This window comes from Aphelocoma coerulescens, chromosome 3 (genome assembly GCF_041296385.1).
Source record: "Aphelocoma coerulescens isolate FSJ_1873_10779 chromosome 3, UR_Acoe_1.0, whole genome shotgun sequence".
Taxonomy (NCBI): Eukaryota; Metazoa; Chordata; class Aves; order Passeriformes; family Corvidae; genus Aphelocoma; species Aphelocoma coerulescens.
Genome location: NC_091016.1, coordinates 91,848,040 through 91,870,417, shown reverse-complemented (window position 1 = coordinate 91,870,417; position 22,378 = coordinate 91,848,040). Strand labels below are relative to the sequence as shown.

At 35.6% G+C, this 22,378-nt stretch overlaps 1 protein-coding gene across 5 annotated transcripts in view; it reads left to right on the top strand.

Moving 5' to 3' along the window:
• The window catches only part of TTK (TTK protein kinase), a 32,239-nt gene extending 10,214 nt beyond the window's left edge, over window positions 1–22,025 (top strand). For 4 of the 5 annotated variants that reach the window (XM_069011268.1, XM_069011271.1, XM_069011270.1 and 1 more), the window contains exons 6-23: window positions 2,515–2,658; window positions 5,799–5,907; window positions 6,033–6,108; window positions 6,190–6,287; window positions 6,828–6,927; window positions 7,597–7,720; window positions 9,790–9,971; window positions 10,084–10,220; window positions 11,631–11,757; window positions 12,820–12,912; window positions 14,592–14,749; window positions 14,836–14,987; window positions 16,805–16,929; window positions 17,243–17,323; window positions 19,306–19,482; window positions 19,818–19,908; window positions 20,140–20,237; window positions 21,315–22,025. In XM_069011268.1, the coding sequence (XP_068867369.1) occupies window positions 2,515–2,658; window positions 5,799–5,907; window positions 6,033–6,108; window positions 6,190–6,287; window positions 6,828–6,927; window positions 7,597–7,720; window positions 9,790–9,971; window positions 10,084–10,220; window positions 11,631–11,757; window positions 12,820–12,912; window positions 14,592–14,749; window positions 14,836–14,987; window positions 16,805–16,929; window positions 17,243–17,323; window positions 19,306–19,482; window positions 19,818–19,908; window positions 20,140–20,237; window positions 21,315–21,404 (2,162 nt within the window). In that variant the 3' untranslated portion in view covers window positions 21,405–22,025. The remainder of the gene's footprint in view (window positions 1–2,514; window positions 2,659–5,798; window positions 5,908–6,032; window positions 6,109–6,189; window positions 6,288–6,827; window positions 6,928–7,596; window positions 7,721–9,789; window positions 9,972–10,083; window positions 10,221–11,630; window positions 11,758–12,819; window positions 12,913–14,591; window positions 14,750–14,835; window positions 14,988–16,804; window positions 16,930–17,242; window positions 17,324–19,305; window positions 19,483–19,817; window positions 19,909–20,139; window positions 20,238–21,314) is intronic. The other variant, XM_069011272.1, reaches the window with a different exon arrangement.
• The last annotated feature ends 353 nt before the right edge of the window (window positions 22,026–22,378 follow it).

Here is a 22,378-nt window from a genome sequence, read left to right as displayed (position 1 = left end):
AGTTTTATGAATGACTCCTGTACAGGGTGGGGAAAAGAAGACAAAAATCTGTGTTTGTGTCTTGAAATTACACAGTTTCTGTGTTGTGCATAAGTCAAGTTATCTGACCAGTCTTGTTCTAATATAAACTTGTGGTATTGAATTTATAAACAGTAGTAAAAAGAAGCTAATAATTTTAGTGAGCACTGGATGTTTATTTAAACAGATAATTAAATACTACTACTGCAATAACAAAGATATTGTTAAATAAGTGTAACAATACCTATTGTGTAATTTAATAAAGTGTAGAAATGTTGCTACAGGTTACCAATGACTAAATTCATCCTGTAGCTATGGGATGTGTTCATGCAATAGTTTATCTTACTTTGACAGCAAGTAATCAACCTAAAATGAAGTCCTAATCCCAAAGCAAATAAGCCAGTTATGATCGGCTTTGTTCTATCTGCAGTGTGCTCTCTGATTTGTATCTGTTACCCTTGAGCTGATCTAGGTGTCCTTTGGTAATGTGTATGGAGCTACAGTGTCCCTGCTGGGTACTTCAAAGAGGATTAGTGGAACATGTGAGTTGTATATTGTTACTTAAGAGTGCTGTTCCTTTTTCACTGTGTCCACTTAGGCCAGAGGCAAAGGAGGAGGGGTAGTGCTTTGTTACTCTTTCATCCCAGTGATTTCAGCAGTGCTTGGCACACCTGTCAGTATTTCCTTTTGCATTAAGAAGAAAAAGTTCATCGTATGTTCTCTTCCTTAGCACACAGTTTTGCTCAAGATAAAAGCTCAAGTTGAAATTGTGAAATTAGACTTGGCAAATTGATGTTGATTTCTTAATAATTGAATATCAGTGACCTGGAAATGGAGTGACACAATAAAGGTGCCATTCTGTTTTTGTGGCTTTTTTTTTTTTTACTTAAATACTGACTACAATTTCATTTAAATACCTCAGATGAGGAGCTCTCTTTATTTGGGTACCTTGGGTGGTGTACTTGAAGATGATTTGCTGTGAATTGGTCAGAACTCACGACGGTTGATAAAACTCTGCTCTTGGTTATTTCAAATCTTATACCAAGGTGGTTGATTCAGGCTTTTAGTATGTGATGGACTGATTGAAACTCAGAAATACTTCTGGCTTTACTTTTTATCTTGGATCCTCTTCTGTTGAAGAGGATGGAGCAGTTAATTTTTCACATACGTGTTTTGGTGTCATGCTTTTTCTTACTCAACAAGGCACATAATACTAGGAAGAATTACTTTCGAGTAGCAGGTCTTATTGAAGCAATGTGTGGTTACTAAATAAAGCCAAAGGTAGAATCACAGAATGCTGTTAAAGATTCTTAAAGCCTATCCACTTGCTAATGATTTGGAGAAAAAACAGTATTTGACTGTATGGTTAAAAACCAAATTCTAACAAATTAGCACAAAATTGATTTAAATGAAATTATAGGTCATCTAATTTTGGTGTTTCCTTGCTCCAGTGTCTGACATCATCCATCTAATATTTTTATAATAGGTTACTTAAAGCATAAGTTCCTGAGTACACTACGCTTCCACCAGCCTGAACTACTGGCAACACTGATGTCTAACTTAATTTACAAAAGGAGTTTTGAGTGCTATGGGCATGTTGCTCTTAATATACTTTTATATATTATAAGGAATATACATATATATATATATATATATATATGTGGCATGTATGTAAGAACAGAGTGGTTTATGTTTTGCTGCTTTAGAATGGAAGAAGAGCATTTGGGATTCCAGGGGCATTGACAGCTGTAGCAAAACATTGCATCATTTTGCCCATATGCTCTTTAAACTGAGGAAAGTATCATGGTTACAGTACACTTTTGTCTTTATTGGACTTTGTTTTCTAATAGATGCATGTTGATGTATGTAAACTGACTGCTTCAATATGTTTTGTTAAAGCACTCCCTTTTCTATCCCAGCTCTCTTCAAAGTTACCTGTTTATGGCATTTAGTAATGTCTAAACCTGCAATGAAAAAATATCCTTGCTTTTCTCTCCTCTTTTCTTAACTGTAATGCTGTCCAGAATAGTGATATTTTACTTAACAACATCTAGGTTTAAATTTAGTTTTTATTAAGTGCATTACAGATGTTTTATAATATATGCATAATAAAATTTTTATCTGGTCAGATCTGAATGGAAGTTCATAAAGGTCATATTTCCTTGCTGATACTACAGAAAAAATGTATTTTGGAATGTGTTGTATTTTCTTACAGTTCCTATAACATTAAAAAAATACTGAGAATGCATATTTTATGACTTAGTATTCAACTTAATGTGAAAAACTGACTTGTGTGATTCACTTCTAACTATTTCCGGGCAGTTTCCTTAAAATGGCAATGTAAGGGGAAAAGTCCCTAATGAACAATGGCTTAATAGAAGGATGCAAAGTGAATATAAGACAACATGAATGTAACCATCTCCTTAAAAAAATATTTTCCTAGTGTAGTTGTTTTTTTTACTTCTGTGATTTCTAACTCTCTTTATTACTACTTAGCAAATGAGAAGAAGTGTAAGCAGATCCTTCAGAAAGCTGTGGAGTGCTCTGCTGTTCCCCTGGAACTGTTGGAAACTGCTCTGCAAAACTTTCATTTGAAAAAAAAGCAGTTACTTTCAGATGAGGAGAAGGAGAACTTTGCAGGTAATTGCAGTTTCTTAAAATACTGGTTGAGTTTATGCATAATGTGATTCTAGATTGGAAAAAAGTCACTGGTGTTTGTCCCGTCCAGATACAAACTTAGAATCTCTATTGTCCAATAAACAGATGTATTTATCTATATTATGAATCTTATTCCTTCAATGCTTGTTTTTGTCTTCAGTGCAGTGACTGTAGTTTGCAGGAGTTGTGGGATGGTAGATTCTGTAATTCTGCAGAGGGTGTTCCTCTGACTGTCATCAGACATTTGTAGTTTGTAATAGAGACTTACAGCTGGAAGTGTGAAGTAAGAGCTACTGTTGGTTGAGAAGAATTAGAACTGAAACATACAGACTACACTATACATATATAGGTTGTTTTGAGGTATATCTTGGGACGGACTGGGGAAGCCTTGACAGTCATTTCAGTGAAGTCAAATCTAGGAAAAATAATCCATTTCAACTTTATTTTACAGATGGACAAAGCCTGTCAGTTTATCAGTACAAAACTGAAGTGCTTGACTGTATTGTAAATCCTAAGTGATCCTTATTGCTGGGTATATAACTTCAAAAAGGGAACAGTTATTTCTTGAAGTTTTCAATAGAGAAATTCATTTGGAGTGGAATTGAGCAAAAAATATGGTTGACTTCAGCATTGAAGTGTGTGCAGCTAACTGTTTCAAGAGTGATGTCTAGGACTTCCATATTTTTGCATTTTATAAGGACAATTAATGTAAAATAGGTCTGATTTAATTTCCTTATCTTCAGGAATGGTGTTTGAGATTTGCCTGGCACCTATTTAATCAACCTTTGAGTGAAACACTAGCTGGGGGTGAACACTTTTAATAGTATTCAGCTATGGCATTAATTTTTAATGAACTTTATTTTCTGTCTTATTCTGTTTATCATTAATCGGATATAGGCATCATAAGTGCCACTGCTGATGTACTGGGCCACAGGAGAATATCTTGTAGAATATCAATATCCTTCATGGATTGTGCAGTTTCTCTCTGACATTATTGACTTGCTGCTGCAGAGCAAAGGCAATACCTGTGAGAATGCATGGCAAAACCCTGCCTGCCAGTTAGAAAGCAGTGAACTTTTGGGGCAAGAGTAGGCTCATTTATTTTTTCATATATATGAGTTTGTAATTAGGTATTTAAAAAATGCTAACTATTAATTCAGTTATTTAAAGATTAAAGTTTAAAAGGTAAATAACACTAGACTTGAAATATCTCAGACTCTGGGACATGCATGGCCTAAATCACTGAATTTAGCTTTAAGTGAATTTGTGTGGTCCTCTGGAACAGTAGAGGCTATTTTAGTGTATTGGCATTTAGTTCTTTTCTGTTTCGTGTTTCCATTTGAAGAGCTGCTTTTGAAAGTTTTTATTTGGAAATATGAATGCTGTATATATAAATGCATTTGTTCACAGCTTCAAAAGATTGCTTTTGACAGTTACATGCAGTTAGTGTTGTGATGCAAATATAAACCATGCATCAAGTCTAGAAACCTTTGTTTTAATTCCTTCTTCTTTCATTCATGCACAGCAATCTAAAGTATTTGACATGCCAGCTGCAATCAAACACATTTAGTTGGGAAAAAGTAATTTAGTATTTAAGAAATGTAGATCACAGAATTATGTTAGAATCATTTTGGTTGGAAAAGACCCTTAGGTCATGGGGTCCAGCTGTGGTCAGGAGTATCATGAAAAGCAGATAGGCTGTCTCAGACTGTGAAGGAATGAAAGTATTGTAGATCACCAGCTGGATGTGAGAGTCCAGTGGCAAGCTTGGTGGTAAAAAACAAAAAAAATCTTTGTTTAGAAAAAAAGAGAGTGTGGGAAGCATTTGTGAGATGATGATGGTCCTGGGTCGGTAATAAAACTACATTGTGCATTGAGGCCCTTTTTTATTTAAATGAGTAGTTAAGTCTATTGACATAAGTAGTTTATAAAACATTAGGTATTAAAAATAAGCAATACCTCACTGTTCATCTGCCAGAAGTCTGACTTCTGGCTGAAAGTAGAAGGGGAATATGGGAGAATTTAAAAGAAAAGTAAAATTTGTTTTAATGAACTGATACAAATTTAAAAATGCTGAGATAAATACTATATTAAAAAGTCCTTAAATTGTGATTTCTTGGAATGCTGTGGATGGCCATGAATTTTGTTGGTGAAGCAGATAATTTCCTATACTGGTGGAACACAAGGCCTATGTGATGTAGAAGATATTATATAATATCTTAGAATTGTTGTGTGGTTTGGGTTGGAAGGGACATTGAAGATCATCTAGTTCTGAGCCCCTGCTATGGGGCAGGAATACCTTCTACTAGATCAGGTTGCTCAAAGCACCATTCAACCTGGCTTTTGAACACTTCCTGTTGTCTTTGGTGTTCTTTTTTTTTTTTTATATGTTCTTTAGTGTCTCTTTAAAAAAAAAAAATCTTGTAGCATGGAAGAAATCTTAATCAAAATAACCAGATATTAATTTGAGTTCTTTAAAAAGGGTTTGTCAGGAAAATAGTTGAGTTCAAGAGATTATTGTTTATCTGAAGGTGCTTAAAATAGCTTGTATTCCTCATTGTTCCCTAAATGAAGAATTAAACTGTGTTGTAACATGTGAATGTGTGTTCATTAAGGCGCTGATATATTTTCATTAGTGTATTCTGAGTTCTTGTGGTTTCCTCATTTCTGAGAAATGTCCTTCCCCTTGCCTGTAGGGAAAATGTGGAAGACAGTGTTGTTCTGAAGTGTTTATTTGTGGATTTGAGGTTCTAGAATGACTTTTCAAATAATTTGATTTCTGGTTCTGCTTGCCATAAAGTATATCTGAAATATATGCCTTAACGAAGTTTATTAAGTTGACTTGACACTTCATTTTAAGATTAATGTACAACTTCAGAAAACTGTTGCCAAATCTTCAATAATAAAGCAAGATTCTCTACTGGATTAAGATGGGGCTGCTGAATGAGTTGTTTGCTATTGCCTGCCTTGATATTCCCTGACCTCTCACAGCTTATATGACCATTCTCAAATTTGCTCTCAGTGAAGTCAGCTGGTTTAATTTAGCCCAATTAATTGCTTAGAATGATTCAGTTGAATTTGTCAGATATGATCTAAATGACTCTTAACTATTTTTGCTACAGTATCAAGTACACAGGAGTCTGGACTTCAGAATATAGGTGGAAATCACAGAAGCATAAAAAGGAGCGATTCTAGTGAAAATTCTTCTACTGTTACCAGATTTTTATTTAGGTAATGTCTTAATTTCTTATTTAATGCCTTATAGCATCATTTAAACCAAAACCAAACACATACACTACAGTGTTGTGTGTTTTGTTTTGTGGATTTTTTTTTTTTGAGTTTGTTTTTTCCTTCAGGGAAGAGAAGTCACAGGAACTGGGTGCCCTAGTTAATTACCACAATCCATTGAGACCACTAAACAAATCTAACCAGGTAAAACAAGTAACATTTTCTTAAAAATCCTAAACTCTTTATTCTGCTTTACACACCTGATAACTTTGACTTTGCTCTTAGATTTGCCAATTTGGGAGGGTTCCTGTTGCCCTACTATCTGATGATGGTGATGACATGGAGGATTCAGATGTCCCACTCACGGCTAGTGTTACAAAGAGGTATGGTTATTGGGTTTACCTACAGCACAACAGATTTTAATACTCCTTTTCAATGGTGCTTTTATTGGATAGTGGGAATGTCAGATGTTAATGTTAAATTTGACCTGAAGGTTAGAGACAAATAATCATTATCGGCGCAACGGGTACTGCAGTAACCTGCTTCTGATCCTACTACTCACATTCTTTGTATGAAAGCATGTAAACACAAATTTCTTGTTCTGGCTAATCAGTAAGCTAAAAGAAAAGGAAATTAAGGCCAAAATAAATTTTGTTCAAAATATCTTTACTTTTATGTAGTCCACTTTTTAAAATTAGAGATAAGGTAGTGTCATAACTTCCAAAATATTTTAAAATCCTCATTTTATAGGACGACTTTGTATTATTTCTCACTCTGCTGTCTGAGTGGACCTGCTTTTCTCTATATTTGAAGGTTGTAGTCAAAAGTCTTCTCACAACTACTTTTCTCATCTCATTTACAACAAAGGCCATTGCCACACTGTATGTTGGCATATGATGTAATTAACAATATTACTTCAATAGGCAAATGTCCAGCTCCAAACAAACAGCCTTCGTTGCACCTTTTCCACCATCAGAACCAAAATCTAGTGGGTGTGATTCGTACAGCCTGGGAGATATGCAGGTAACGTAAATATTTTTTAAATACATAAAAGGAACTTGATCTATCCTATGGTATTAGTAAGAAAGATAAAAAGTTTTTCAATTCAAGAAAAATAATGTAGGGTTTCCCCTACATTATTTGTGGATAGAAACATTCATTGTGGCTTTTAAACTTGAAAATTGTTAAGCGTAATTGGGCATTAAAAAAGAGCTTTCTCTGAACAGTACATCTGAGCAATGGGAGTGGTGTTAAAAATACAGTGAATGAAGAGGGGATAAACAGATTTCGATTTGACTACAGGACCTCTTTCAGTTGTAGTAATGAATTTTATCATGGGAAGTACTCTACTTAGTGAAGTCTATTCAACTAAGTTAAAGTGCTCTATGGAGCCATGAATTACAGCTTTTGATAGAGATTGGTTTTCAGCTGTCTTACATTTTCATGTCCCCATCCCCTAAAAGAAAATTCCAGAATAGAAAGCATTTAGGTGTCTTTATTATAGAAACTGGATTATGAAATTCAGAGTGTTTATGTATTTGAAAATAGCATCAGTGATACTTGTCTGTGTAACCTGCTCTCTTCCCTGAAGCATGTTTGCTATCTGCCATTTAATTACTGTAAGGAAATGTCTTTTGGATACTACTCTTGAGTTTTGCTTTGATTCTTTAAGATGCTTTTTATGTTCTTTAGTCCTTACAAGAAAAAATGGCTTTACAGTTGCAGATGTTGGATAAGGGCAGCTCAGAAACAGCTACCAATTCAACTATAACTCTCAAAACCAAAGTGGATACAAGTCTTGTGATGAAAAAAGAAGGTAACTATTAATGTCATGTCTGAGTAGTTTGAAACACAGAAAGCATTGAAAACGTGCTTTTTTAAAATGTGTATATTTTTAAAAAATGTGTTGCTAAATAAAATGTTTTACAAAAAGCAGAAGTTGGTCTGATTGGATTTGGGGAGTGGTTAAATAGAATTTGGCTTTTGTGTGGTATCTTTGATAGTTGTGGGAAAAAAAAAAGCCCCAAAACCCACAAAAATCTCAACTGTGACAATGTCCAAAACTGAAGTGCTGGGATGGAAGTAAAATGTCAAGTATAGTGCTAATTCATTATGTTCTTACCTCTTGAAATACGTGCAACAAATAGGCTTTGAAATAGCAATGGTGGGAGATTTGCCAGCTTGAGAGTAGAAAAATATTGCCAGTTTTTCAAGTAACAGTATTAGTTTATACCAAAGGACAAAAGGTAGCTGTTGGTGGAGAGAAATTCAAATGAAAGACTATAAATTTCTTGAAGCCTCCATTTTAGGGTTTTTTTTGAGACAAATTATAGTGGTTTGCTTCTCCGATGTTCCTTTTTTTCCTGTCATGCAAAGTCCTGGATAATTTCTACCTTTGTTTTCTTATATTCATTGCAATATAATTTAACTTATATTGCTGGAATCCTTTTGTATGAATGACACTTATACTAAATAAATGTATACTTTTAGAGTATTAAACTTCAGTGTCAATCAAATATGCTGGTACACTTTGTATTACTTTAAATGCTTTGGATTAAACATGGGTTTTAGCCTTAAGTATATTGCCATTTTTAGAATTATCTTTTAAAGAAATTTAAGGTTTTGCTATCATTTGAATGGCTGAGATTTTTACTGTATTATTAACATACTTTTGGAGATTGATTTCTAAAGTTCTTTTAAAAACTGTCAGTTTTGGTGTATTTCAGAAATAAATACTTCAGTAGATGTTGAGTTATCAATACATGGATTTTGACTGTTGTGTGAAGTCACCTAGAAATAGGGATGGCATGAGATTATGTTGTGTCTTCCTGGAAAATGTTATAACCAGCTTGGATTTATAGCAAGGATTTCAGGGCCAGTAAAATCTAGAAGGTTGCTACTAATCATTTACCAACATCATGGAATATGTAGTATGTGTACTAACCTCTTAGTTACTTGCTATTTCAGTGTTTCATCAGAAAGCTAGTTCCCCAAGTGACTCTCTCTTCTTGCTGAAGAAATTAGGTGAAAATGTCTAATATTGCAAGAGTTGAATTTATGATTATATAAATACATATGTATTATAGGAAAGAAAACATTTCAGTTGAAAAATGGTGATTTTTTGACTTCAGTGTCCCCTCAGCCCCCCAGTGAAACCTTTCCCACCGACTTGCATTGGGAACAGTTTGGGTTTCAGGTCATACTTTCCCTGTTCATGCTGCATTCCAGTTTTTAGGTGAGATGCTGGTTGACATAGTTCAATCCTTCAGCAGCTGAACTGTATTAAGCTGCTCAGCATGGGATGCTGCTTTCTAGTAATTTTAAAGGAGAACTTCAGGCATGTGAAGGAACACTCTTAAGCTGTGCTTTCTGCAGCCTGCACTGCCACATCCTACCAATTCACTCTTGTACTACCTGTGCAAAAGTAACCAGGGGACAGAGTGCCAAGTCCCTTTAGGCCTCTGGTTTCAGTCATTATGCTGGGTTATAGGTTGCCTGTTGTCACAGACAACAGACTTTTAGTTTGGAGTATTGTAATAAGTTTGTCTTCAATGCTTTATAAACCTGTTCAACATCCCAAGATGTTGTAGTATAATTTATAAACATACTCTTATTCTGTGTTGATGAAGGAAACAGTTGCATCTCTGTTATTGTTACGGTCGTATCTTAAGATTTTTAAGAAAGTTGCTATGTTATTACACTGAATTGAATATGGAGCCTGAAGATTACATTAATGTCTTTTAAGGCCTAATTCCAGTAAATCAACTGTGTTTGTTTAGTCTGATGTAGAAAATGAGGTAAAATTATTCTAGAAACTTTTCAAGTACTGAATATTGTATCCTTTTACTAATCTGTGGTTTTGGTTTTTTTGGTTTTTTTTTCCAGAAAATAAAGTTCAGCATCAGGAGCTGAAAATGCCAGAGCCCAGGAGTCTGGAAAGTCAACAGCAACAATCTAGTTTTAGTGAAAGCTATAGAAAGCAGTTGGAGCAGATTAAACTAAACTGTGTTAGTGCCAGAAAAAAATGGCCAACTCAAGAAGTGTCCCAGAAAAGCTGCTATGGAGAGGTAAAGTAACATGAGTATGTACTACATGTGTGCTAGCAGCAGCATTCTCATGTTGATGAAAATATTTGTGTTCTTACTTGTGTGATAGAATATCTTGCCTTACCCTTTGTAGGGAAAACAAATGAACCTTGAACAGTCTGGTCATCCTGTTTCAAGACAATTATCACCACCAGATGCTGTTGCTAAGAAAAGTGACCCATCACATGTTTATGGAACACCAAGCACCGCATCTAATGATTATATGGCCTGGTAAGCCTACTATAAGATGGTAGTTGATCTCTGGAAAGACTTAAGCAGATTTTTACAGGATTTCTTACATTTTTCTGTTCAGATAGCAAACATTCCAAGTGCTTCTGTAAAGTGCCTGATTTTGAGATTCAGATTGCATTTAGGGACCTTTGCCTTTTCTGTCAACTTTTCAACATTTGAATGTTTACTATCAAATAAATAAGTCCTTAGTACAGCATTTACCTTTTTCGCTGACCCCTGCTACATGACACTTCCTTTTAGATAACATTTTTTTTTGTGACTGACAGGCTTTTTAGATTGATAACTGTATATCAGCTTAGTTCCTATGATGCAAGTGTCTGAGGTTTTTAAAAGTACTTCAAGAAATCCAGAGGCTTGCAGAATTAAGCACTTAAGTTAGGAAATGATAGTATTTGTTTTTCCATGTGACCTTAAATTAGGCATAAGCCCCTATGCCTGTGTTGGCAAATCTTTCTAATTATGTGATTATTTATTGTTTTCATAAGTCTCTAGGATGAATCATATAGGTCAAGGTTGTATGCTGAGTAAGCACTGTTCCTGTTGGTAGGACCTATGTCTCTAAAGCTGTAGAATTCAGAATATATGTAGGGAATGAACCACATCATTTCATGAAGGAATTTGATAATAGTCCTTGATTAAATTCTCATTACTTAGTTTGTATGTACATGGTAAATATGCAGAATTGCTGAGTGCTTCTGTATTCCGTGAGAACCATGCTTTTGACTGGTTTTGTTCTTTATTTTTTTTTTAACTTCTGTGATTTTACTCTATCAAATAAATCCTAGGTGTATACATTCTTTTCCAGTTCTGATCTTGGCATTAGTTTCTGTAAACAGTGGGAAAAAATAAAGTATCTTCAGCAATATAGCTAAGTAGATGGTAGACACCTCAACAGAACAAATAAAAAAAAATTTGATTTTTTGCAATCTTTAGTTTTCTTAAATCCATGATCCTTCCACTCATACACAGTATAGCTAAAGCTCTTAATGGCAATAGTGAGGGTTTTTGAAGTTGTCTGTTTCAGTGTGCTTACTTGAAAAAATAGGTAATCTAAGAAGTTTTTGAATAAATAACAAGCTGGGGAAAAGTAACTGTCTCAACCTCTTGTAGTCAGCTCTTCTAGCTTTATAGTTCTTTCACTTCCCAGTTGCTGGGAAGTGCCAGGTAGTGTCTGAAGATAGGGAGTTAGTGTTTTAAAAATATTTTCTAAGTGTATTATAGTTTCAGTGTATTTCTAAAAGGACTTCTAAATCAAGAAGTTGGGGTCTTTATAATGCTAATTATTGAATGGAGGCTAACTTTCAAGAAATATTGAAGATTTCAATTTCATTGTTAAACTAGTCTTAAAAACATACAACTAATGCAAATATTGTTCATATTTTTTGTTAGCTTCAACACACCGGTTGTAAAGGACAAGCTTCTACCAGGATGTCAAATTTCTACTCCCTACAGCCAGTTCCCATATTATTTACCACATACTCCAGCAACTCCATTTCAAAATCAAATTGGCTTGCAGGTAACAATTTTGTCATTTTTTCAGTACATATGTTCATTGGGACCTACTTTAGGTAAAATAAATGTGTGTATATATTTTTCTAATCTGAAGTTACTGTTCATCTTCCTGGATCAGTAATGGAAAGTAGTCTATTATTCCCAGAATAACTTTCTTCATGTGTATGTCTGAATTTAGATTAAATTACTCAGGTGTTGAAAAATCACTTCAATTTTGTCAAAGTGCTGGAGCCTTTGTCTGCAACCTCAGCCTTTTCAGATCCTACTTAATGACAGAGGAAAGAACTAGAGTCTCTGGTTTTCTTCTGCAGTGCTTTTACAGTGGTACTACCCACTATAGTGCATTACCAATAAAGAGAAGCAGTGTGTGTTGAAAACCATGAGTTTGAGGGAGGTAAAAGATTGGATTTCTCCTCCATTTTTGTTAGATTTCACAAATTTTGATACATTTGTTGTGGCCTGACATATGTAAAAATGTTATCTTAGATGTGTTGCACATTCAGGTAGGAACCTTCCCAACTATACATAAAACTGGGGGATAGGTTTAAGCTTCCTACCAGAGGATAAGAATTAATAAATCAAATTTGAGGCCTTTCTATGGCTTGGTATAGCAGACAAGGGCAACGCAGTCTGTTTCAACTTCGCAGTACTGAAGTCTTCTAGCTAGTAATTAGCTTCAAATAAAATGGTAGGTGACTTCAGTACAGCTCTTAAGTTGCATGCTGGGACTGAAAGTCTGTTAGATAATATAGTTTCTGACATTATATGTAAAGAGGGAGGTGTCCCTAATGATCTGGGAAGCCTTATTAAAGAACACCCTTCTGTTGCTTTCCAGTATGAAGAGCATTGGCACCTTTTACAAGAGTTCAGTGATGTTACATACCAAATGGTGATCAGTATCTGGGTATCTAGCTTTCATTTGAAGTTTCTTTACTGTTTGTAAACAACTTTTATCTTCAGAAAGAGCAAGGCAACTTAAAGCATTTTAACTTAACAAGAAGTAGAGCTGTCAAGTTCTGTTGAACGTACCAATATTTATTTCTTAACCTTTTCTGTGTGTACACAGGTTCCAGCTTCTATACCTTCGCATGAATGCCTTGCCATCAATGGCAGAGTTTATACAGTATTAAAGCAAATAGGTAGTGGAGGCTCGAGTAAGGTAAGGTGCTCCTTTATCCTTTTAGGCAGTCACTAATTTAGACAGTAGTAGTTCTGTGTAAATACATGTTGAAATCATCTAATGAGTGCCTAGTGTTAGCATGTACACAGTGTTTGACCCAGGGAATCTAGAGCTGGTTTAGTGCTATGCTTAGACCTTTTGCTCTTGAAGATAATTTTTATGGTAGAGTAAGCATTAAAATTCCTGGTAGAATCAGCTCTTCTGTTGTGAGAGATGCATTGCCTTGTGTACATGCTAATGTGAGAGGCTGTTGTTTAGAGCAGTGTGATTACATTGTTGGGAAATGGGTGACTTGTGAAGTTGATTGAGAGTTCGTGAAGGAGACAGACCATCTCTTAAGACTTCTGTAACTTGTGTGAGAAGTGGAGTTGTAGCTATGTTTGAAGGGGTGAGTGAGCTGGTTTTTGTATGGAAATTTGGGGTCATGGGAAGTTGGGAAACAATTTTGGTAAAATCTCTTGGTTTTGTTATAGTTCCTTATTTTCTTGACAGCATAAGCAGTTTAGCTGGATGTTGTGGGGGATTATGTTACAGGCCTTTACAGAAGTCCAGATAGGTGACATCTGTATCTCTTCCACTGATGTAGTCCCTCCAACACAGAAGGCCGCTGGGTTGGTCAGACAGACTTGCACTTGGTAAAGCAGTGCTGGCTCTCAAATCACCTGCCTGTTCTCCATATGTCTTAGTATAGTTTCTAGGAGGATGTGTTCTTAGGATAGCTAATTTAACTACTTAAAGAGGTCTTTCCCATTGTGAATCTGTGCCTAATCATTGCATTTCAGTAGTACCCAGTAGGATATTCTCTGTAATTTTTCCAGCAATTGAGGTTAGGCTAACAGGTTTGTATTTTCATGGGTCTTCCCTCCCACCCTTCCTGTCAATTGGAATAACATTAGCCACCTTCCAGTCAGCAGGGACCTCCAGAAAGAAGAGCTCCCTGTGTTGCCAGTATACAGTTGTAGAATGAGGTAGGATGGCAGGGACCTCTGTGTGTCACTTTCTCACAGCTTAAAACAAGGCCAAAATAGTCTGTTACTGATGGGTTTGTGTTTGAGTATTGTCAAGGATGGAGATTTCATAGCCTATCTGGACAAGTGGTTTTCCTGTTGGACTATGTGACAACAAGGAAAATATCCAATTGTAATTTTCCTTGTTGTTAGCTATGTCTGTTACATCTCATACTTTGATGATTCAAGTGGAGTCTGTCATACCTTCCCTTTAAATAGGTGAAGACAGCAATTTCCTGCAGCCTTCTCATTTTAAGACTGAATGGACTTTGTGCTCTTAACCTCTTCTCATGTGCCATGTGATCTAGCCTCCAAATTTTGGTTTGACAAAATGAATGTGTGAGGGCAGATCAAACCTGTGTCTCTGGGAGTGTTATTTTGTAATCTTTATCTTAGGGGCACTCCAGACTCATGATGTACTACACCTAGTGAAATACAATGTGGCACCAAGATAGCTTCTGATAAGGGTTGATTCTGTTGTAACTGGTGTCTTCCTTCTTGATTTTTTTTTTCTTTATGCTGACTTTGTTTGAATTGTTTCTTCCTTTTGAAAAGGTAGACTTTTTTAATATTCTGGCTGAGTTGAGATGAAGGACCATAGTAAGTCAGAGCTAGGGATGAGTGAAGTTATTAACTGATACTGTTTTGCAGGTGTTTCAAGTACTGAATGACAAGAAGCAACTGTATGCTGTCAAATATGTGAATCTAGAGGAAGCTGATCAACAGACTGTTCAGAGCTATAAGAATGAAATTGCTCATCTGAGTAAACTGCAGCAACATAGTGATAAGATCATCCGCCTTTATGGCTAGTGAGTAAACACTAATTTTATTTAACCAGTATTTCTCTATAAAAAGACATTTCCTTCACTTTTAACACACATATATTTATTTTTAGTGAAATCACTGATCAACATATCTACATGGTAATGGAGTGTGGAAATATTGATCTCAATAGCTGGCTTAAGAAGAAAAAAAAGATGGATCCATTGGAACGAAAGAGCTATTGGAAAAATATGCTGGAAGCTGTTCACACAATCCATGAATATGGTATTCTTTAATTCTAGGTATTTGTATAGGGTATATGGCAGATAATATGAATCTGTTTTAATTTTGGAGGTGTGCCGGTTTGGACAAATTTGGAAATATATCCTCTGAGAGAAGGCAGGCCACAACCACCCCTCCCCCACCAGGTTCAGGAAAAAAAAAAATTCCTCAAAGGAAAGTGAAAGAAATAAAAACTATTTATTTAACAAACACACAGGAAGAAAAGGACAACAATGCTAAATAATAAAACCTCTTCCTCTGCTGAGAGGGACCTGGGAAAATTTCAGAGTATTTCTGTAGATCTCTCTCTCCCCCCCTCCTTGGAGTTGGGTCATGGTAGGCCCACCTCCAGGGCCTCGGTGGAGGACTCTCCCAATGTGTTCTGATGTTGAAATGGTCCAGGAAAAGAAGAAGGGAAAAAATCAAAGTCCCAGGAAAAAAGCTCTGTCTCTCTCTGGAGAAAAAAAGCTGAAAGCTGGCTGGAAAGCAAGCAGTGTGCTTCCTCTGCTCTCTACTGCAGAAAGCAGAACACAGAGGAGTCTGTGTATCTGTGTCCTTGAAAACAAACTGTAAACTGCTTCGAAAGTTTTGCTGTTTTGTTTGTTTTTTTTTTTCTCTCCCCCCCTCTCAGGTGCAGTTTAAAGGCACAGAAAAGGCAAAAAAATTCATTTCTGGGCATATAGCAGAGATAGGGGAAACACATCATGAAGTCACCCCAAGACAGGAGGTGATATTGTTTTTAGTGTTGGTGTAATCTTAGTGGTCTTCAAAGATGGGTATTTACTGTATTTTTAAAAAAAACAGTCAAACAAAAAACCAAGGTAAATCTTGATGTAGAGGTGTAGACTTAGATAACTCAAGAGGGATCTACAAATATCACTATGTATGTAATGCTGTTTTCTTACAACAGCCAGAAATTTTTTCTGGTTTAGGCTATGTCATATATTCCCAATTCCACTTGTTCTCTATTTTAGCCTCATTCTCTCCAAAAATAGCTTTGACATTAATGACAGCTCTGTCATCTTTACTTTGACAGTGTGTCAACTTTTTCTTAGAGTTCTTCAGGCCTTCCTCCCATCTTCATCTATGTCATTAAAGTGTATGCATGTGTATTCAGTTTGTCTGTATAGCACAAAGGGGAGGGCAGACTTGGATGTTTTCCTATATAATCATGAAGTGAAGACTAGTACATATAGCAGAAAGCATCACCTATTTTCAGAACTAGAGCATTCAATAATATAGCAAACAGCAAAACCTTCTGAAATTCAGGGTGCATACACACCTGTGATATTTTGAAAAAAGACATTGATTTTTGTAAAATATCAAGATGGATTGGTTATACAGATAATAACCAAAATTCATATTAAATTGTCCAAGTAGAGTTTGTGAGAAGTCAGTTCTGTATACTCATCAGTAAATGGTACCTTTGATCACACTAAGCAATAGAATTCTTATAAGTATGTGCTTAGCTAATTGAAGAGAGCTACAGGCATGGACAGGCCACTGAATTGCTCCAGAGCAGCAGTTCAGTGTGGCTGTGTGCACACAGAGCTGGAGGGTCTGTCTCAAACTGAGACAAACTGTGCAACTCAAATTGCTTGGAGCTGTTCTGGGGTACCTGCAGATTTGAATAAGTAGTAATTCTAACTGTAAACTCATGCAAGTGTTAACTGTTTAGAAAGAAATGGAAGCACTTTTATGAAGTCTGTAGAGATTCAGGTAAAGCCAATCTGCACCTTCTCTCTGTGCAAGGGTTATGGGAATTGAGCAATGCTAAACCTTATGGTAGTAATTTGGATTTACTTTAAACTTTTTTACAGGCATTATTCACAGTGATCTGAAACCAGCAAACTTTCTGATAGTTGATGGAATGTTAAAACTAATTGACTTTGGCATTGCAAACCAAATGCAGCCAGATGTGACAAGTATCATTAAAGATTCTCAGGTGAAATACTTCTGGAAAATTTGTGTCCATTTTTCTGTGAAGTGCTGTAGTACCTGCTGATAATTTTGATTAGTGTAATAACCTCAATATTGAAATTCTATGCTTGAATGGTTTTGTATGTGTATATGAATATTCATGTATATTGATTTTTACATGTTTTTAATGAACAGAATAATAATGGCCTTCAGCCTTAATACAAACAAACTTTCAAGATGTTTTTCAGTGTTTTGGGACAGAGATCTAAGTTTTTATTAAGTGAATTAAATTTAATGCATGCTTTACTTAAGAGAATATTTTTACATTTTATGGCTAGGCGGGCACAATGAATTATATGCCACCTGAAGCAATAGAAGATAGGTCTTCCTATGGAGAAAATGGCAAGCCTCGTTCTAAGGTAGTATGATCTTTTGCCTCCTATTTCCTTCATGTTAAGAAGGAAGTGTAATACATGAATCTTCAGATTTAGTTTTTTCAAAATCTTCCACTGAAACTTGAACATAAGAAAAACTTATTGTGCCATGATGATGGTGTGCAGAGTGGAAGGTTAAGTCTAATCTCCCTAACTACCTAAAAGCATTTGGCAGATGCTGTTTAGAAAAATGTAAGTGCTCAATTAATGAGTAAAATTGAAAGTAAAACAGATGCACAGGCTTGGGCATTGGAGGAGCTAAAAGTACAGTGATAATATCTAAATTAATAATAACCACAAATATTTTAAAATCAATTTTTTGGAGAAATACAGGAGTTAACTATGTTATCAGTGTGAATAGCATTGAATAACAATATAGAGTACAGTGCAATACGTGAGCCTTTTGCATATCAGAGGCTGTACTGCTGACTCATGTTACAAAAGCCTTTTGAGCATCTTTCCTCCATGCTGTGCACCTCTGAAATCGTCCCAGGCTAGAGTTTTCAGGGTGTATTTCTGGGAGGATCTTCCATGGAGTCAAGTGAGAGAATCCATTCCTCTGTTACTTCTTGGTTTCCAGCTTTATGCCCTTTTGTTTTAGCTTTGTTGTGCCAAAAACTGGTGAAGCTCTTACAGCGCTGCTTGCTGCTATACTGCTGCATTTTAGCATTCTGCATAAATAACCTTGGCTTTGAATTTTTTTCTGAAAGCAATAAAATTTGCTTTCTGATACAGGCCATTATTAGGATGTTTGCCTAAACAAGTTATGATGATATTGTGTCATTGTCATATTTTTGAGCTCTTTTAAGTGAGAGGCAGGTTTTACAAGTACTGAGTAATACCTAATAAGGTCTTTCAAAAGATGATAAAATGAAGCCTAATATTTTAGGGCCACAAGTTCAGTGTATCCTATTAATTTTTGTATGCCACAAATTATTGTGTATTGTAGAAATTTTTATAACATCAACAGGACAATGGAACATGAATGATGAGAAAAGTGCTGAAGGAAAGCATTTTCACACTGGCAGTCAAACTTTGACTAAGGCATACATAATTTAGTGAAAAAATGTTTAAAATATGTACTTGCATGTACATGATTAACTTTTTAACAGTTGAAGTATGTAATGAAATGTAATGTAATATAAAATATTTTATTCTCTATTTAGAAAGAAAATATTGTAAGTGGATTTCTTTTTTAAGGATGATAATTTTTTACCTTTTTCTGCATGCAAAGTGCAGACTTGTTCTGGAGCTCAGCTCATCTAAGCAAAAATCTTACTACTGTGCTGGGAGTCAGATTCACTGCATCTTTCTCCACTTCCATCCTCTCCCCCAACAATATAGAGTACAGTGCAATACATGAGCCTTTTGCATATCAGAGGCTGTGCTGCTGACTTGTGTTACAAAAGCCTTTTTGAGCATCTTATGGGCCCTCCATGCTGTGCACCTCTGAAATCACCCCAGGCTAGAGTTTTCATATGTGCTTCTCTTAAAGTGCTTCAGCTTCCACAGGGGAAGCGGAAAGACATCCTGCAAGGAACAGCCTGGGTGTTGTGGTTGAAATATGGATCTGAATCCTCTAAACCATGGGGAATTGAATTGTGGCTTTCCACTTTGGAGACATAGCTGTGATCTCTCACCATTTCCTGGATTTAATTAATTTAATATTCTTTTACTTGTATTTATTTTTAAATCTGAAATTAGAATCCTGCAGTTCGACTTGTTAAGGACTAACTTTACTTTTGAGTTAGTTCTTCAAGTAAGTTCATTTTCAAAAATAGTAAGAATAGTTTTCTTACGGAACATCAGTGAAGGAAGCCACATCACTGTCTTAGTAGATAATGGCATGCTGCCTTAGTGATTTTGTGTAATAGTTATAAAGATCTCTTATATAACAAAAACTGTACAATTACATGATAAAATGATTGAAGGGACAGTTTAAGTAATATTCAATTTTTTTTTAATAGATAAGTCCCAAAAGCGATGTATGGTCACTAGGATGCATTTTGTACTGTATGACATATGGAAGGACTCCGTTTCAACATATAACAAGTCACATCAATAAAATGCATGCTATTGTTGATCCAAGTTATGAAATAGGGTTCCCAGATATTGCTGAGAAGGATCTTCATGATGTGCTGAAGGTAACTGTCCCTTAAATTTTGATTTAAATAATGGGAATTTCTTTATTTAAAGCATATTTTCTAAAACTGAATGAGTTGTGCTTGAGAGACTTTTTCCACAAATAAATGCTTGCTGCTACTTGTAGTAACAGGCCTTATTCCAAAAGAGGAATGAAGCTAGAGAGCTACTTCATGTAGTTTCCATATTAAAGTCTCTTTTTAGCTCGATATAAACTAAGTAATTATTGAAAGCAGTTTGACTTAGCTGCCTTGGTTGAACATCCAAAGTAAATACTGTTAATTCCTAGGACAATTTGTAATTTATAGGCAAAGCATTTTTCTTTTTTCATTTGCAGCGCTGTTTAATAAGAAATCCTAAAGAAAGAATTTCTGTTTCGGAGTTGCTGGTACATCCCTATGTTCAAATTCAAAGTCATTGTCAAACAGGTACATTTATTTCAAAATACATTTTTATTAAATAGTATTTGTAACTCTGCTTTAAAAAATGCTTTACTGTTAGGTGTACTATAAGCTTGTTGGCATGACTCAATTTTGTTTGGTGCCTACGTCTGCTTCAGAAAAGACTTCAATAGTTTAATTCTTAAACTTACAAACTGTATTGGCAATTTTCACACTGATAATGTATACAATTTCAGTATAACTGTAAATTAACTGCAGGTGTCCCAAATGCAAAAGGAACAACAGAGGAAATGAAACGTATCCTTGGCCAGCTTGTTGGCTTGAATTCTCCTAATTCTATTTCTAGAGCTGCGAGGGTAAGTAAATTCTTTTCTCTTTTGTGTAGTAGTACATGCTCATGCAAAGGTTAGAATGTTTGGTAGTGAAAGCTGAAACAATACATATATTAAATCTTTAGCCATTGCTGGAAAAACATTGTGCGTCTTAGTGCTTTTATTTGCAAGTATGTAGAATCTCTACATTCTTCTGAATTGGAAGGGTTGAAAATGATGCCAGCAATCTTTACTTTTAGCTGTTTCTTTCTTTCCACCTCCCAGTACATCTGCTTTGCTTTTAAGCTGCCCCTAAGCTGAGGGTCTTCTAATTTAAGAACCCTCACTATGAAGAAATTATCTCAATTGATCTGTTAAGTGTGCCCACTTTTGGACTGCAACTGTTCCTGCTTCCTGGAAGTTGCTGAACTGTTAATGCAGTGCTACTTGTAAATTAGTTCCTGTATGTTGAAGTATTGCAGCCTCTGTTTATTGCCTGAAAGAGAAGCTTGATAAACCTTCAACTCTGTTCTTCCTACCTGTGTCTCAGAAGTGATGGTGGTAAAGTATACATAAGATGTTGAGAATGTAAAGCTGCTTTCATGGTGAGGAAAGCAAATTCAGTGTATATTAAATAGAAAGGAATTTATGCTTACACTGCTAGTTGTACTTGATCTGTTTTAAATATGAGTAGTTATCCTTTTAACAATATGGCAGTGTGGCTGTTTGTGGGCATTTGAGTATCTCATGTAAAGCTTGCATGCCCCAAGTGCACAAATAATTCCCTCCTTCCAGGCTGGTGTTTCCATATTGGAGACAATAAAATTGATTTTAGATCTCTGCAACTCGTTTGTTCTCTACTGACTTGTGAAGCTCTGTAACTTTGCCCACACTGCTAAGTCAGCATATGTATTTTCTTTAAGGCACTGCATTGCATTGGAGCTGGTGCAACTAAGCTGTTCTAAGTGTGTTTTTATTTTTTGATTTGAGAGAGGAATTTTGGTATGGAATATTTCAGTATGTGATGATTTATTTCAAGTGGTAATGTTTGTTATATAGTTTGAATCCATGTGCAATACAACTGTGTTCACCTGAATACCCTGTGTGTTTGTTAACTTTCAGACTTTATATGAACAGTGCAACAGTGGTGAAACTCTGGATGTATCAGCATTTGCAAAACCTGGGAGTCAAAAAACATGGACAACAAAATGATGTACTACTGCTCAGGAGGCAACAAATGTCTGGTCTGTTCAAAAAGTATTTTGTGCTGCTAGCTTTTAAAAGGACACTCAGCAAATAGTTTGCATTTTGATATGTTCTTTGGGTTCTTCTGATAATGCTTTCCAGTCATTAAAAAGAATTTAACTGAATGCTTCTCACTGTGGGCTTTCACTCCTTGCATGCCGCTTGGATCGAGCAATGACAATGGCTACTTGGTGATTATGATCTGTGTTACTTGCAAAGCACTACAGTGTCTGGAGTACAAAAACTTGTATGAGAATCTTTTAGTTCTCTTGGCCCCCTGAAGCTAATATAAAAAAGTTCCCAAAAATGCCAATTGATGTACAAGAAACATGAAATATCTTTTAAAACATCTCCTAAGGCATGAACAGAGTGTTATGCTGTTCTGTCTTTTGCTAACAAATACCTCTTGTCCAGTTTTGACCATAACCAAGGAAATGAACATAGTATAAGCCACCAGTTACAATATTGGTAGATGCATGTAAATGTCACCCAGTTTTTGAGCTGTCCCTGTGGTTAAGTGTTATGATGGAATCATCAGTACTGTTATGAACTTACATGAATAAATGGCTCTTGTATTAAAAATGTTATAATAAGTGTAGTCTGTTGTTCAAATTTCTAAATAGAAAATCCTTCAAGATTCATGATGGTAATAAATTACTAGTTTTTATTTTCAAAAGCATTAATACACTAAGCATTCTATAAAATGCACTGAATGTAAGAGAAGTGGATTTTACATGGTTGTTACTCGATTGGTCAGGTTTTAACTGAATTACATTTCTGGTGCAAGTGTATGTTCACACCTGCCCTCCCTTGTTTTGAATTAGCAGTGATTCTCCACATTACACAGGGAGAGTGATCAGGAGTGGAAACTATTCCTGATAAAGAGGAGGGCTGAAGCAGTGACAGAGAATGTGTGCTCACTCCAGTGTTGGAGCACACAC